The 17,030-nt window shown below is 39.6% G+C and overlaps 1 protein-coding gene across 5 annotated transcripts in view; it reads right to left on the reverse strand.

Moving 5' to 3' along the window:
- FREM1 (FRAS1 related extracellular matrix 1) overlaps positions 1–17,030 on the reverse strand; it is a 171,100-nt gene that overhangs the window by 34,852 nt on the left and 119,218 nt on the right. For 3 of the 5 annotated variants that reach the window (XM_043487094.1, XM_043487093.1, XM_043487095.1), the window contains 3 exons: positions 9,880–10,294; positions 1,458–1,659; positions 619–763 (listed from right to left, as the gene is read on the reverse strand). In XM_043487094.1, coding sequence (XP_043343029.1) covers positions 619–763; positions 1,458–1,659; positions 9,880–10,294 — 762 coding nt within the window. Of the gene's footprint in view, positions 1–618; positions 764–1,457; positions 1,660–9,879; positions 10,345–17,030 lie in introns of those variants that run through there. The other 2 variants (XM_043487098.1, XM_043487096.1) reach the window with 2 other exon arrangements.

Raw genomic sequence — 17,030 nt, forward strand, 5'->3', positions numbered from 1 at the left:
TATTTTAGAAATTTAGATTTAGGAAACTGTGGGTCCTAACACAGTCCTAGAGTGACCTCTTGCTGCATGATATGTACATGAGCCTACAAGCCCAGTCCTGGATACCAGTGAATCATCAAGACAGAAACCTCTGTGGGTGTGAAAGGATATACATTTGTAAATGCATGCATAAAATGAATGACCCAGCCCCAAACAACTAAACTTTTTAACACTCCCATATTCTGTGATCATCAAGCAGCAACAGAAGTTTGAACTTCCCCGGTGGCTCAGTGGTAGAGAATCTGCCTGCCAAAGCAGGAGACACAGGTTTGATCCCTGATCCAGGAAGATCCCCTGGAAGAGAAAATGGAAATCCACTCCAGTATTCTTGCCTGGAAATTCCACCGACAAAGGCGCCAGGAGGACTACAGTCCATGGGGAAGCAAAAGAGTCAGACACAACTTAGTGACTAAACAGCAACAATAGAAGTTTCTCTTTCCAAAATAAATTCTATGAGCTTGGGAAGTCACCTATCAATTTGTCCTCTTAGATTCTGTTTAAAAAAGAACATTTTACTTTCCTCATCAGACACATTCTGGACATTATATGCAGGACTATTTAATAAGCCAAAGAATCTACCTTTGGGGAGTGGCAGAGTTCCCTGTGGGATCCATGACTTGAAATTCCATGGTATCTGAATTTACTTCCAAAGATGGGTTTATGATGTAAAGAATGGTCTTACTATTTAAGTCCTTTTGGCTAAATTTCTCATGGATAAATTCACCTACAAAAAAGAAGTAAATGATTTTCATCAGTAATCAAACAAAATATTAGATAAGAGCTGATACAATATTTATGGCTGTTTTATTTTTAAACTCCTCTTTTAAAATATTTAAAGTAAATCTTTTAAAGAAATTAATAAAATGTAACCATCTTAAAACTCAAAGTCAATGAACTTAAATTAGGCTTCAAAATTACTTTGTTTCAAACATTGTACCTTAAATATGAAAACAGAGAGTGAATAGGAAAATCTAGCAATAAAATCTAAAATTCTGTGCCATCCTGTGATCACTATCTTCATAAAGTAGAAATAACATACAATTCAGAGAAAACTTACATCAAAAAACTGTTTTTAATGAACTTACACTGCTCAGAAATTCATGATATAAGAAAATGAGTCACGAATATGAATTTGGTCCTGACAATGTATTCCAATGAATACCTTACAATCTAGCTGTTGAAAAAAAAGTTATACATAAGAAACAGCTGTGTATCAGTATCTAGTTCTCCCTCTCAAGATGAATTTAGGAAAACTCAGCTTTAAATCCTCTTTAGCATGGATACTGACTTATAAACTGCATCTATCAGTAAGGCTTGGGGAGTATTTACCAAATGGGCCTGAACTCAATTACAAATTACCCTCTAGATTGCCAACCACTGAGTATTTTAAAATGAGCAAGGATTAAGGAAGGGAGTACCTGTCATTGAGTTCTCCAGATGCCCATGTTGGGGGCCTCGTAAAATCTTAAAGATGATCTGATTGTCATCAGTGTCAGGGTCTGATGCCTTCAACACGCGGGAAGTGATGTAAATCCCGTAACAACCATTTTTCAGGAGCCCTACTTGAGAAGGGGAATGCAAGTGTGTGATGCGGGGGGCCGCTTTGTCCAACTGGTCCACCTGAATGATCAATAATCACACACAACGTTAAGCAAAGGCTTCTCATTCCCAAGCAACACGGGGGCTTAAATGGTTCAACAATGACAAACTCTCCTGAATTTCAGATTCCTTATCCTCCTCATTGGTTAACCCTTGTTAAAAGCTACCTCATTCACAATATCTTCAACAAATATCATAGTGCCCAGAAGAGAGGTTAACTTCCTGTTATAAGCTTTGACTCAGCTTTCTTTACTTGCCCACTGTCTGCCTCCCCCATTAGACCTAAGCTCCCTGAGGGCAGGCACTGTGTCTTTTTTCCCCCTCAACTATTCCCTGCACCTGGCACAATGCCCAACCATTAGAGAAGCTCAGGAAATGCTTGTTGGATGAATATATCAAAACTGACCCAGGAACTGTATTGCAAACTTAATATTAGTTCTACAAAAGCATTTCCCCCTTCTCCCAGTGCTTGGTAATTTACAGAAACGATGCTATAAAGGTCTACAAATACACTGAAACTTTCTTTGTCATGTCTTGGTTTAAATAGCAAAAATATTGAGTAGCAATAAAAATACTTCAGTAAAAAAAGTGGAAGGTGCTTAGCTATGGGTGTTGAGTATTTGTTTTATTGATAGAACCAGGTAACCGAACAGGTAGACTCAATTTGTAAAGGCTGTGATGGGCAATTACTCATGAGTGGAAGAGGTACATAAGTCAGACACTACCAAGGACCTCACTTGCATATGGTATGGAATCATCAGAAATAGAAATGACTCTTATCGGTTACAGAGAGAACATTTTTGGAAGAGTTAGCATAATTCATCACTGATACCACAACGAGATACAAGAACACAATCTTTGCTCCCTTCATTTCTAATCACGCAAATCTTAACTTTATCCCCAAATGAAACTATTGTAATTCTAGCAAAGTAAACAATGAGTGTCCACAATAAGACCATATATTTTTTGAGTGCTTATATAATAAACTGTCAGTCAGCTATTGATAAGAAAAAGAGATAGGATAAACTAGTAACAAAAAAAGTCCCACAATTCAGTGTTAACCAATAAAAAATAAAAACCAGAAAGTATCAGAATAGGAGACAACTACCATTTTTGTTCCAAACAAATACATAAATATGTTCACACAGACATAGACAAAATTTTGGGAGCATGTGTACAAACATGTTCATTTGTCTTCAGATGGGAAAAATAACTTCTTTGATTATTTCTATATGGAATTTTTTAACGGTGAAATATTTTTCTGTTAAGTTGGCAATCTGCTTTTTTAAATAAAAAAGTAATCACACCTCACCTTGTTAAATGTTTGAAGAAATAGACATTTTTATATTTTGTTGGAAGGAAAGCAAATTAGTGAAAACCTTTTGGAGATAAATTTGACATATATGTATATTAATAATATGCATATACTGTGATTCAAAATTTCTACTTTTTCAGTATACCCTACAGAAAATAGATATGTAGACAAAGAATATATATATGAATATTAATTAAAATATAATTTGTAATAGCAATTAATAAAAAATTCCATAAAACTTGGAAGTCCTACAGGGGAATTGTAAACTATCTCTGCCTGAGATTGAGTGCCATGCAGCCTTTATCAATTATGTTATCAAGGAAGATTTAATGACGTGTGGAAATTTTTATGAGTGGAAACAAGTAATATGCTTAATAGTACATAGAATATCATCTCTTTTTTATTTCAGTAAAAGACTGCAAGCAAGCCACTGATGACAGTGGGATAAGGAAGAATTATTTTCTAGACCTTTTCTGTAGTTTATGAATTTTTTAACAACAGTTATTTTGTAAGCTGAAATAGCAACACACAGTTCCAAAGGTTACAGTCATTCTCCTTTCCTAAAAAAGTGAGGATGGCACCCTCAGAGCTGTGAGGTGGGGAGGCAGTTATCATGGCCTTTTGGGGAAGAAGCTCCAGGGTGACTAGTAGGAAGTACAGTCAATGGCAAGAGAAGAAAAAAAAGATATTTTAAGACATGTGAGTAATCCTCAAAGTTGGTAAATACTTGAATGTCTGGGTTTTTTTTTTAAATTATATTTTCCTTAAAAAATAGAAGTATTATAAAAGGAATAAATGCCTGCTGTGATCCTTTGCTTTTAAAAAGGTTAATATCTACACTTTGGTCTTTGGGCCCCCTGCTGTGTCTTTGGTCCTACTCTGTGTTAAAATCCATCCTAAATTTCTAGTTTCTTCTTCAAAAGCAGGTCTTTTGACTCAGGATATCAGAAGCATTTTAAAATATTAGAGCACAGACATTTTTTTTAAAAAGGCTACATCCTTACAACCATTTGTGTTGGGTTTACTAAAACTTATGTCACACTTGCCTAAACCATAGGAAGCAGCGACACTGGTCCTCTGTCCCTCACCCCCACCCCCATCTCCTTCTAAGAAAGATTACAGAAATCATTGCACCAAGACTGCAGAATCTTGGTCAGCAACACAGGAAAACCATAACTCAAAAAGATACATGTGCCCCATGTTCATAGCAGCAGTATTCAAAATAGCCAAGACACGGAAGCAACCTAAATGTCCATTGATAGATAAATGGATAAAGAAGATGTGGTACACAATGGAATATTACTCAGTCATAAAAATGAATGAAATAATGACATTTGCGGCAACATGGGTGGACCTGGAAATCATACTAAGTGAAGTAAGTTAGAAAGAGAAAGACAAATATCATGTACATGTATCATTCTGTGTGGTATCTAAAGATCACACAAATGAACCTATCTATGGAACAGAAACAGAATCACAGACATAGAGAATGGACTGGTGGAGAAGGGGTTGGGGGAGGGATGCAGTGGGAGATTGGGATTAGCACATGTAAGCTCTAATATATATTAATAGAATGGATAAACAGCAAAGACCTACTATATAGTATAGAGAACTATATTCAACATCCTACAATAAATCGTAACGGGAAAGAATACCTTAAGAAAGAAGGAATGTAAATATATGTACAGCTGAATCATTTTACTGTACAACAGTAAGTAACACATTGTAAATATTCAATTAAAACACAGATGCAGAATCTTAGACAGACAGACAGGATTTCCTACAAAATGAATGTCAGATTGGTGCCTGTTGGTGTCAATAAAAGACAACTGTGTTTTGTGTTTAAGTCCTGTAGCTTTGCCCTAAGTTACTCAGTTTGGGAACATAAGTGGTACACCTATGTTTAGGAGATTCAGTTCAGTTCAGTCGTTCAGTCGTGTCTGACTCTTTGCAACCCCATGGAATGCAGCACGCCAGGTCTTCCTGTCCATCACCAACTCCCGGAGCCTACTCAAACTCATGTCCATCGAGTCGGTGATGCCATCCAACCATCTCATCCTCTGTTGTCCCCTTCTCCTCACGCCTTCAATCTTTCCCAAAATCGGGGTCTTTTCCAATGAGTTAGTTCTTCACATCAGGTGGCCAAAATATCAGAGTTTCAGCTTCAGCATCAGTCCTTTGAATGAACACACAGGACTGATCTCCTTTAGGATGGACTGGTTGGATCTCCTTGCAGTCCAAGGGACTCTCAAGAGTCTTCTCCAACACGACAGTTCAAAAGCATCAATTCTTCGGTGCTCAGCTTTCTTTATGGTCCAACTCTCACATCCATACATGACTACTGGAAGAACCACAGCTTTGATTAGCAGACATTTGTTGGCAAAGTAGTGTCTCTCCTTTTTAATATCCTGTCTAGGTTAATAACTATTCTTTCAAGGAGCAAGCGTCTTCTAATTTCATGGCTACAGTCGCCATCTGCAGTGATTTTGGAGCCCCCCCCCCCAAAAAAAAAGTCTCTCACTGCTTCCATTGTTTCCCCACCTATTTGCCATGAAGTGATGGGACCAGATGCCATGATCTTAGTTTTCTAAATGCTGAGTTTTAAGCCAACTTTTTCATTCTCCTCTTTCACTTTCATCAGGAGGCTCTTTAGTTCTTCTTCGCTTTCTGCCATAAGGGTGGTGTCATCTGCATATCTGAGGTTATTGATATTTCTCCTGACAATCTTGATTCCAGCTTGTGCTTCCTCCAGCCCAGCATTTCTCATGATATACTCTGCATATAAGTTAAATAAGCAGGGTGACAATATACAGCCTTGATGTACTCATTTCCCAATTTGGAACTAGTTTGTTTTTCCATGTCCAGTTCTAACTGTTGCTTCCTGATCTGCATAAAGATTTCTCAGGAGGCAGGTCAGGTGGTCTGGTATTCCCATCTCTTTCACACAGTTTATTGTGATCTACACAGTCAAAGGCTTTGGTATAGTCAATAAAGCAGAAGTAGATGTTTTTCTGAAACTCTCTTGCTTTTTTGATGATCCAGAGGATGTTGGCAATTTGATCTCCAGTTCCTCTGCCTTTTCTAAATCCAGTTTGAACATCTGGAAGTTCACAGTTCACGTACTGTTGAAGCCTGGCTTGGAGAATTTTGAGCATTACTTTACTAGCGTGTGAGATGAGTGCAACTGTGTGGTAGTTTGAGCATTCTTTGGCATTGCCTTTCTTTGGGATTGGAATGAAATCTGACCTTTTCCAGTCCTGTGGCCACTGCTGAGTTTTCCAAATTTGCTGGCATATTGAGTGCAGCACTTTCACAGCATCAGCTTTCAGGATGTGAAATCGCTCAACTGGAATTCCATCACCTCCACTAGCTTTGTTCGTAGTGATGCTTTCTAAGGCCCACTTGACTTCACATTCCAGGATGTCTGGATCCAGGTGAGTGATCACACCACCCTGATTATCTGGGTCATGATGATCTTTTTTGTATAGTTCTGTGTATTCTTGCCACCTCTTCTTAATATCTTCTGCTTCTGTTAGGTCCATACCATTTCTGTCCTTTATTGTGCCCATCTTTGCATGAAATGTTCCCTTGGTATCTCTAATTTTCTTGAAGAGATCTCTAGTCTTTCCCATTCTATTTTTTTCCTTTATTTCTTTGCATTGATCACTGAGGAAGGCTTTCTTACCTCTCCTTGCTATTCTTTGGAACTCTGCATTCAAATGGGTGTATCTTTCCTTTTCTCCTTTGCCTTTTGTGTCTTTTCTGTTCTCAGCTATTTATAAGGCCTCCTCAGATAACAATTTTGCCTTTTTGCATTTGTTTATCTTGGGGATGGTCTTGATCACTGCTTCCTATACAATGTCACAAACCTCCTTCCATAGTTCTTCAGGCACTCTATCAGATCTAGTCCCTTGAATCTATTTGTCACTTCCACTGTATAATCATAAGGGATTTGATTTAGGTTATAACTAAATCAAACGGTCTAGTGGTTTTCCCTACTTTCTTCAATTTAAGTCTGAATTTAGCAATAAGGAGTGCATGATCTGAGCCACAGTCAGCTCCCAGTCTTGTTTTTTCTGACTGTATAGAGTTTCTCCAACTTTGGCTGCAAAGAATATAATCAATCTGATTTCGGTATTGACCATTTTGCCTAACTCATCACTCAGTGGTGGTCAATGTCATATTTTCTTGCCAGAAAGAGCTCTTAAAAGCAAGAGACTGAGGAGATCACCTCTTCTGCATTACAGATGGGTCAGTCAATTCCTGAATTATTTGACTTCTCTGCTCAGAGACATCAGGAAGTTCAGGGGAGTTATGGGAGAAAGTTTGAGGCTTTCCTTCTGAGGTTTTTTTGTTTGTTTTGTTTACACTAAAGGCAAGGAAAACCTTGTACTTTTGATGAAAAACTTTTGCAACATGTATTCAACATTTCCCTATCAGTTAACTCTACAACTTCAAGAGATAAGGCTCTTGCGATAACTACACTCTAAAAGATACTTTTGCTATTAGAAGAAACCTGTTTGAAGTTCTAGTACTCTCTTCAAACTCTAACCCCTTTTCCCTCCCTGTTCTGGAGTGTAGATAGGAACTCTTACACTGGCATCCAGAATTGATAATTTCTACAAAGTTGTAACCAAATAGAAGTGAAGTGAAGTGAAGTGAAGCCACTCAGTCGTGTCCGATTTTTTGCAACCCCATGGACTGTAGCCTACCAGACTCCTCCTTTCATGGGATTTTCCAGGCAAGAGTACTGGAGTGGGTTGCTATTTCCTTCTCCAGATAGACTGGAACATTATTTCATATTGGGCAGTACTATGACATTTCTCTACATAGCATGGGGGTAGGGGTAGTCAGGAGTCAAGAAAAATATTAACTGACTGAAGACTGGGAGGGAATTAACAACAATTAAGACATGTAATAAAAAAAAATTAACTTTACTATGCACAAGGTATTTCTTACATACTCTACCAATAATATCAACACTTTCTCTCTTCTCCCAGTATATCATAATCTCATTCCACTTTCTGGACCTCCTCATAGTCAAAGATTCATCTTATATCCACTCCATGTTATTATAACTCCCCACTTTCATCCTCAGATCTCACCTTAGATAGAGACTGTGATGGTTATTTCTACATGCCAATTTAGCCAGGATGTTTGGTCAAGCTAGATGTTCCTGTGAAGGTATTTTTTTAGATGTGATGAGTATTTCAATCAATAGACTTTGAGTAAAGCAGATTACCCTCCATAATGTGGGTGGGCCTCATCCATTCATTTAAAGGCCTTAAAAAAAAGACTGAAGTCTCTTGAAGAGGAAGGAATTCTGCCTCCAGACTGCCTTTGGACTCAAGACTGTAATATCAACTCCTTCCGAAATCTTCAGGCTGCTGGCCTGCCTTGTCGGTTTTGGAATGTGTCAGACCCCACAATCGCAAGAGCCAATTCCTAAACAGAAATCAATCTTTCTCTCTTCCTCTCTCTCTTATCATTTATATGCATACAAATTATATAATCCTATTGATTGTTTCTCTGGAGATCCCTAAGACAGAGATGAAAGAGCAAGGGGAAATTATTATTATTTTACATAATCAGAATGTATTCTGCATTAAGACAGATTTACATCTTTTATGTTGTTGGTGGAAGTGTGTAGAACAGGGTGAACTGTATCCAAGGAGAGTGGATTCAAGGCTTTGAGAGCCAGAATATACTTGATGTGTTTTGACTAAAAAAAGAAAAACACGTTATCCCCTCCAAGAATCATCGTAACAGTCATCGTAACTGTGGCAGCACAGTACCACAGGAAGGACACAGCACTGGGGATGAGGAAGACTGGAGCTCTTTCTGTGTGTTTGACCAAATTGTTTAATTTTTGGACTTCTGAACATCTATAAAATGGAGACAATAAAACTTAGTTCATTGGATTTTTATGAAAATTAAATGAGATTTATATAAAGCAGGTCTGACCTACAGTTAACACTTTAAAATTGAAGCTTCTATAATTATTTTTCTCATCAATACATGGCTAGTACTGATGCAGCTCCATAAGTTTTTGGGTGTTTAATTGAAAACCATTAAAATTACAGTTAACCATTAACATGCTCTTGGACTGCAAGGAGATCAAACCATTCAATCCTAAAGGAAATCAACCCTGATTATTCACTGGAAGGACAGATGCTGAAGCTCTATACTTTGGTCACCTGATGCAAAGAGCCAACTCATTGGAAAAGACCCTGATGCCGCGAAAGACTGAGGGCAGAAGGAGACGGGGAAGGCAGAAGATGAGATGGTTAGATAACATCATTGACTCAATGGACATGAATTTGAGCAAACTTTGGGAGACAGCGGAGGACAGAGGAGCCTGGCGTGCTGCAATCCATGGGGTCACAAAGAGTCGGACAAGACTTAGCAATTGAACAACAATGTCAGTAGATTAACATAGGCCAATAAGCATCATTATAACAGTATAATTAGATACTATAAAAGCAATTATGAGACTGAATACCTAACATATTTCAGGCAACATGTTAGTACCTTGGATACCTTATCTTATTTAATTCTTACCACAATGCTGTCAGGCATGTTTTTTAAGAAGAAAACCATAGAATTAGAAGAGTCAAAGAACTCTTTTAAGTTCACACAGCTTTGAAAATACTGAAAGCAGAAATTCCAACCTAGGTGTCTGTCTCCAAATGTATTTTGGTCCTTTGTGCATTACCACTGACTCCAAAGGTCAGTCATCACCTTGTACACAGGCAGCACATCTGTTTTGTATTCATATTAACGTGCCTGGCGCCTTGCTTAGTGCCTGGCATGCTATAGACACACATTATACATTTGAATGAAAGAAGGAAGGCAATAGGAAACAGTTCTCCTGGAAGTCGTGTTCTCCTATCTCTGGTCATGAACTGTGTATTTGTTATACTTGCCTGGATGGTGAATGATACAGGTTCTTGCCACACTCTCCCATCCACAAGAAAGCCATTGTTTGTCCCATCTGAGGCCATAAAAGTGAAGTGGTCAGTCCGAGAATCCCCTCCCAAGTGCTGATAGGCCACATGCCCGCTGTCCACGTCCAGCTGAGTGAAATTGTGTGGGATCAGCGCCATCCCCCGCAGGTAGAGCTGGCCATGCCGTGGGAGCTGGACCAGAAGAAAGGTGAGCTTCTCGGCTGGAGTGTCAGGGTCAGTCAGCTGCAGGAGGTCAGGGGAGAGCAGGCCCATGGCCCCTTCAACCAGTCTCAACCCCTTGTTCCTGGTCACCACAGGTAAGGCAGTGTCCACAGTCTCCAGTGTGATCTCAAAAACCCCAGGCTTGGTCTGAAGTCCATTGCTGACGATGAATCTGGCAAAGAGAGGCAAGGCAGCCTTCAACATGGATTCTTGTGTCACCATCTATTGGAATGAAATGATAACAACACACACCTTTACTCAAGGACATGTTGTGTTGGGATGTGAAGGAAAGCTCAAGAGCAGATCTTTCAAGAGGACACCATTCTGTCCATTAAACCAGTCACTAGACAATGTGTCCACGGACCATTCTAACCCCCCAAGTATTGCTCAGCAGCATGGATGGTGGACTCCTGGGATGGGGCAGGTTAACTGTGCCAATGATCTTTCTCAGGCTTGTCAATACTTAGTGTCATTTCTCGCCCCAAACAGGAATTTCATACACCAGACTCTTTTGCAATTGCATTTTCTTTGTGATATTTTAATAGATTCAGTTCTTAAGGCTGATCATTGGAAGCCCATCCAATAAAGTACTGAGGAGGCTGAATTTGGCTAATTCACTCAATTCATATATTTTTCTGTCTGTTTTTACATTTGCCCATGACAAGATATGGGGGAATTATGTTAGACAAAGATTATTCCCCTGCTTTAAAGAAAAGAAAACTAGAGTGGAAAGATTCAGAAACATGGCAGATCATAAGGCAGGGAGGAGACAGAACTGGGATGGACACCCGGTCCTCTGACGCCACACCTTCTGTTCTTGCAGTTTTAGTGATTGCTGGTTTAACAGTCCACTAAGAAAGGGTTGTGGTGCCTAAGTGTCACTGCAGACCTAGAAGAGAAAACTGAAATGATACAAATCCAAGCTGAGCAAGATGTTTCTTACACTTGAAGCTCTGTGATACCATGGCAAGCTTCTGATTACATTGATCTCTAAATCACATTCCACCCACACCAACAATCTCAAAGTTAAACTAACCAAAATCATCCTTAGAACATTTCAATGTGTAATTTCTATACAAAGGACAGTGGAGACTATGATGAAATTAAGCCAACAAAATCTGCTCTTGAAACTCCAACAAGTTAGGAAATCACTAACCTCAAATGGAATTGACACATTCACCACTGGCCAAAGAAACGTACTTCAAAACAATCATGGAATTGTGTCTATTTGTTTTTTTCCACGTACCAGTTCTGAAATAGTCATGGAGGATAGAAACACGCTTATGTTCCATGGATGTAAAAATCTCCTAAAACACTGCAGTGCATATAACACTGAATGATAAAAGAATTTTCTTTGGAGGTTCTTTTTTAAAATTAGAGAAGATATGGGGTTTATATTTATTTTATTAATTTGACAAATGTGACTACCAAGTTTTTTATTCTCTACAAAAGCTATCTTATCTTTCAGGGATAGAAGGTTGATGCTTTGCTGTTGAACATGAAGGAATATGAAACCAGGTTGTGTGGGCGTGATGAGTCTGCCAGCCTGCCTGAGGCAAAGGACTCAGGGACAAGAGCAGCTGGACCAGAAGTTACAGGGAGATGAGTTTGGCAGATACAGATTTTGCTTTGAAGGCTAGGCTAACATTTTTGAGCTTTCTAATTATCAAGCTGGTAAGACTGCCTACCAGGAAAATAGGATGCGATGCATGGAAAAGGAATCCTTGTCCAAAAAGTTAAAACTGCTAAGTGAAATACTCCAAATAAAACACATTTTTGGACATTTCACATACCTTGACTTGTAAAGAATACAACCTGTTTTTTTTCCTCCCACAGCTCAAACAAGAATATGGAATCAACTTTAGAATTGTAGATGGAACAAAATCATAGTTTCCTTAAAACAAAACAATATGTTTGGATAAATATACTCTAAGCAAATAGGTAATTTCATTGCTGGATCATGGAGTGTTTGCAAAATCCATTATTTTTTAAAAAGAAAAAAAATCACACCTGAGGAAAAATATTTGTGTATGCTCTTCACCTTTTAAGTTATTAGACACCTTGACAATGTCAAAGATCAGGTGATACACATTTTTAGGTCCAAAAATCATGGTCTGTTTTCAGGGGATGCTTTTCATGGACTTATGCCCATATTCCATTGTTTTCTGGTTAACTTTCTTATGTTTCCTCCCTGGAGTCTGTCTGAGCAGAGGTAAAAATTGGAGACTGGGCATCCTCTCAGGGCCTCCATTTTCATGTAACTTCTCCAGAAACACACTTCATGCCTTCAACTTTGCCCTCTTTCACAATAAAGTGGCTATCTATGTAAAAACATGCTCTTTGGAGAGTTTTAAATTAGCAGTTTATAGTTGAGCACAGCCTTAAGCCAGAGAACATGTAGGCATGTCAAATACTGGTGGAGAAGGAAGAAAAAGAAAATGGGAGAGAAGGGGAGAGACAGCCATCAGGAGCAAGGAGGCGAAGCAGGAGTCCCAGGGCTGCATCAGAAGTGGCCACTTTTGAGTGTCTGATTCTGACTTTCTCCTCTGGAGACTGAATTCCAAAAAATGCCCCACTGGGTGCCCCAAGTTCAGTCTCAAGGTGGCTGCATTAGCCACATACATGTGACCTGTGTGAGGCCACTCAAGTTTCCTCATGATCCAGGCAGTCCATCTCAGACTCCTCTCTGCCTCTGATGGGCATCTGACCACAGTGAAAATCAGCAGTCTGCCCTCAGTCAGAAGGGAATGAGGGTGAGTGGGTTAGGGACCATTTAAGATAAGAAACATGTTTCCTGAGGCCAGTGTTCCCAGCTGGGATGCTCCGGCAGCTGTCTGCACTGACAGAAAGCTATCAAGCCAGTGGCTAAAAGGATGCAATGTCCCAACATGACTGGATCAAGTACATCGCTCCACATTCACAAGTCACAGTGCAAACTATTCACAAGTGGAGAACATTATCAGAGAGAGTGAGAGAAGGGGTGAATTGGTCATGGTTGGCTTCCCAGTCAAAAGAAAAAAAAGCCTAGCAGAACCAGTGTGACAAGGTCAATGCTCTGTGCCTGCAAAAGTTGACCAGATGATCTTGCAAATGGCCCACACCATCCCCCTCAGAAGAAACCTTCCAATTAGATTTTCAAGTTTTAAAACAACAGTGCCATTGCTATTGTGGCATCCAATCAAGCTTACAAAGCCAGTGGTATTGAGGTGGAAGCTCCTTGTGTGGGTCCATTTTGTTTAATTCCCTTTATTATGCCCCCCCCCCCCGAGAAGAAACGCAGCCAAGATGACCACTGTCTCATGAAATTTGGGGAATGACTCTCAGATCTGTGTGGGGTGCCTGCCCAGCCTGATTTCACCATTACCATGGTTCTTTCAAGCTTTCTGCATTTCCTGGCAATAGAGTTGGCTGAAGAATCTGCCATCTGTCATGGCATTTAAAAGATAAAAATGGAATCATAAATAGAGCCAGTTCTTCAGGAAAAAAAAAAAAAAAAGTCCAACCAGCATGTCAAAATGGAGGACATTAGCATGTTCTTTTAGAACCCGGCTGCCAGCAGCTGAAGTCAGCTTGCTAATCACTTGGTGTCAGCTGTCCCAGAATGTGCTGCCAAATCCTTCTTCCAGGCCAGCAGCACCAAACAATACAGGAGAAATTTATGATTCACAAAATATTTTTGCAGAAGGTAAAATCTGACCATTAAACTCCCCCGTTTAATTAATGCTGCCATAGCTTACATTAAAAGTAAAGGGAGGAGGGAAGCTCTCTGCCACAAATTTATCGCTTCTCCCCAGCCAAATTCCTTGCCAGATTTAACAGCAAGCAACATAAATTTAGGTGATTAGATTGGTTGCATATATTTAATTTTTAAAAAGCACCATGATCACACTTTCATTAAAACAGCCTTTCAGCTTTGGTTGAACACCACCTGACAACAACACAACGGTTGGGTTAGTGAAATGACAAGATTAAAACAAGAGTCTTCAGCAGATGTGAGGCTCTTGCATTATAAATATGTAAAACTGCTGGCCAAACATCAGAAAGACACACACGGAGAAGGGTCCTTCCCACAAGTAAAGATTCTCCACAAGGTTTTTGGTACAGTCAGGGATAATGGAAAGACCTCTCCACAATGAGCTCTCAGCCCACATTTATCTCTGATACTCAGCTATGTCAGTTTAGGTGACTTTTTGCCTCTTCAAGACTCACTTTTCTCACCCATAAAATGGGAACAAGACATCTCTCTTAAGGTGGTGGTGTAAGGCTTAAGAGCAATGATACTTGTATAAAAAGGGTCTGGTACACTGCTAGATGGGGCTTCACAGGTGGCACTAGTGGTAAAAAAAAAAAAAAACCCCACCTGCCAAGGCAGGAGACATAAGAGACAAGGGTTCGATCCCTGAGTAGGGAAGATCCCCTGGAGGAAGGCATGGCAACCCAGTCCAGTATTCTTGCCTGGAGAATCCCATGGACAGAGGAGCCTGGCAGGCTACAGTCCATAGGGTCGCACAGAGTCAGATATGAGTGTAGCGACTTAGCATGCACACACACACTGCTTGATCCATTACAAGTGTATCAAGACTAGCTTTCTTACGCATAAATGAAGGGACTGGATTAAATCAGTGTTTTCCTACCCTTGCTGTTCATTGTCTCGATGAACCTGTTTCCTAATCTTGAGTCATTCAAACACCATCTTCACAATTTTTGCCATTTTCTGGTACTACTTGTACTCTTATTACCTACTATTTTGCTTTATATCAACTCATTGTTCTTCTTAAATAAATGTACTTGAGAAGAAACCTTTTAACGACTAAAAGATCAAAGTTTTCACTCATAAAAACGAAATCACCATAAACACGACAAAAATAAATACAAGAAACCAACTGTCTTTCATTCGCGCTAGACGTTGTTGGCCGATGGCTTGGAGCCTGAGGCCTGTACTCTGTTTGCTAAAAAGGGAAAAACAGTCCATACTGGAGAGCTGTTAAGGACATATGAGCACAGGCCGCCTGTGACTTCCTTCTAGAAACAGAAGGATTGAGAATATTAAAAAGGAGTTTCTCACTCTTGAATCTCTATGACTTAATGTCTCCTTTCTGGAGACAGCCAGAAAACATCATTTTGCATCTTTGTAGCATTGGTGGTACTAATCACTCATTTTACAAAATTGAGTCACAGAGTTTCTGCTAAATGAAAACCTTGCCCAGAAGCTCTCTGTGCAAAACAAACTAAAAATCAAACCACCAACAAACTAAACAAAACAGAATTATCTCAGTAACTCGAGATGTGAGCTGCAGAACACCAACAATTCTGCCCCTTCATGTGCTGTCTGGGAGAGGACCTCAGAGACTCCTGTAAATTTTCAGACACCTCAGAACACACTGGGAACAATGGATTGGACCAGACTGGACATGGCTAGCCCAACGGCATTGGAATCACCTGGAGAGCTTTTAAAAATACAGATTCCTAGGCCTGAAACTGGACTTACTAAGGTTGTCTCTTTGCAGTGAGGCCCAAGAATTTAAATTTTGTAAATCTCTCAGTTAACTCTCTTGAGAATCTAGAAACTTAGAAATTCCTGGGATGAATGATTTTATAAACACCCTCTAGTATGGTTTTTCCAGTAGTCATGTATGGATGTGAGAGTTGGACTGTGAAGAAAGCTGAGCGCCAAAGAATTGATGCTTTTGAACTATGGTGTTGGAGAAGACTCTTGAGAGTCCCTTGGACTGCAAGAAGATCCAACCAGTCCATCCTAAAGATCAGCCCTGGGTGTTCAATGGAAGGACTGATGCTGAAGCTGAAACTCCAATACTTTGGCCACCTCATGCGAAGAGTTGACTCGTTGGAAAAGACCCTGATGCTGGGAGGGATTGGGGGCAGGAGGAGAAGGGGACGACAGAGGATGAGATGGCTGGATGGCATCACTGACTCGATAGGCATGACTTTGAGTAAACTCCAGGAGTTTGTGATGGACAGGGAGGCCTGGCGTGCTGAGATTCATGGGGTCGCAAAGAGTCAGACACGACTGAGTGACTGAACTGAACTGAACTGAGAAACACTCAAGCACTGAATTGGTAATAAGATAGTGAGCAACAAAATGATTATCTGCTTGTTAAAAACATTTGTCTAAAGAAAAAAGGAGGTATTAGTCTAAACTTCCCTGGATTTTTTTTACCTAACCATACAACTCATCTTTTCAAATCATCATTCCAAATAGCAAAAAGGCAAGCAAAATAATCTTTACTGACATTTAAACATTGTTTATCATAGCAGACATACTGAATTAGATAAGATATATGATAGAGGAGAGTGGCATTTGGACATGGGTTTATCCATGTACCTGATAGTTTATGGGAGCCTGTCAAATAACATAGGAGTCCGCTACAGTTGTGTTATTTTATAGCATTCTTTTGAGGATGTATTCTGACATGATAAAAATCATAGTGGAGGACAGAAGCCTTGTGTGTATGGAAGATGAATCAATGCTCTCAGAGCCTCTTTCTTAATGGGAAAATTCAGGGTTAGATGTGCACCAAGGCCCCCCAAAGGCTAGTCCAAGATTTCTGGGTTCTCAACCCAGCCCTGGGAATCTGTATTTCTATCAAGAACCCCAGGTTCAGCCAGTTTTGATAACTGCTAAATGATAGACCCTCTAGAGTTTTTCTTGCTTTATGTGACTGGAAACAGATTTCAGTATTTTAAATGAATGTAGACTTTCATTAATGTTGTATCTTTGCCTTTTCAACAGATTGTTATTCCTCCCAGTGATTTATTTGATACAGAATCCTTGAACAGGTGCACAGCCCCCAATTATAACACTGTTTCTATGGGGAAATATGATCCACTTTATGACAACATGATTTATGATATAGTTACCCGAACACATTGTGTCAAAAGGCACTGTC

This window comes from Cervus canadensis, chromosome 14 (assembly GCF_019320065.1).
Source record: "Cervus canadensis isolate Bull #8, Minnesota chromosome 14, ASM1932006v1, whole genome shotgun sequence".
Classification (NCBI taxonomy): Eukaryota; Metazoa; Chordata; class Mammalia; order Artiodactyla; family Cervidae; genus Cervus; species Cervus canadensis.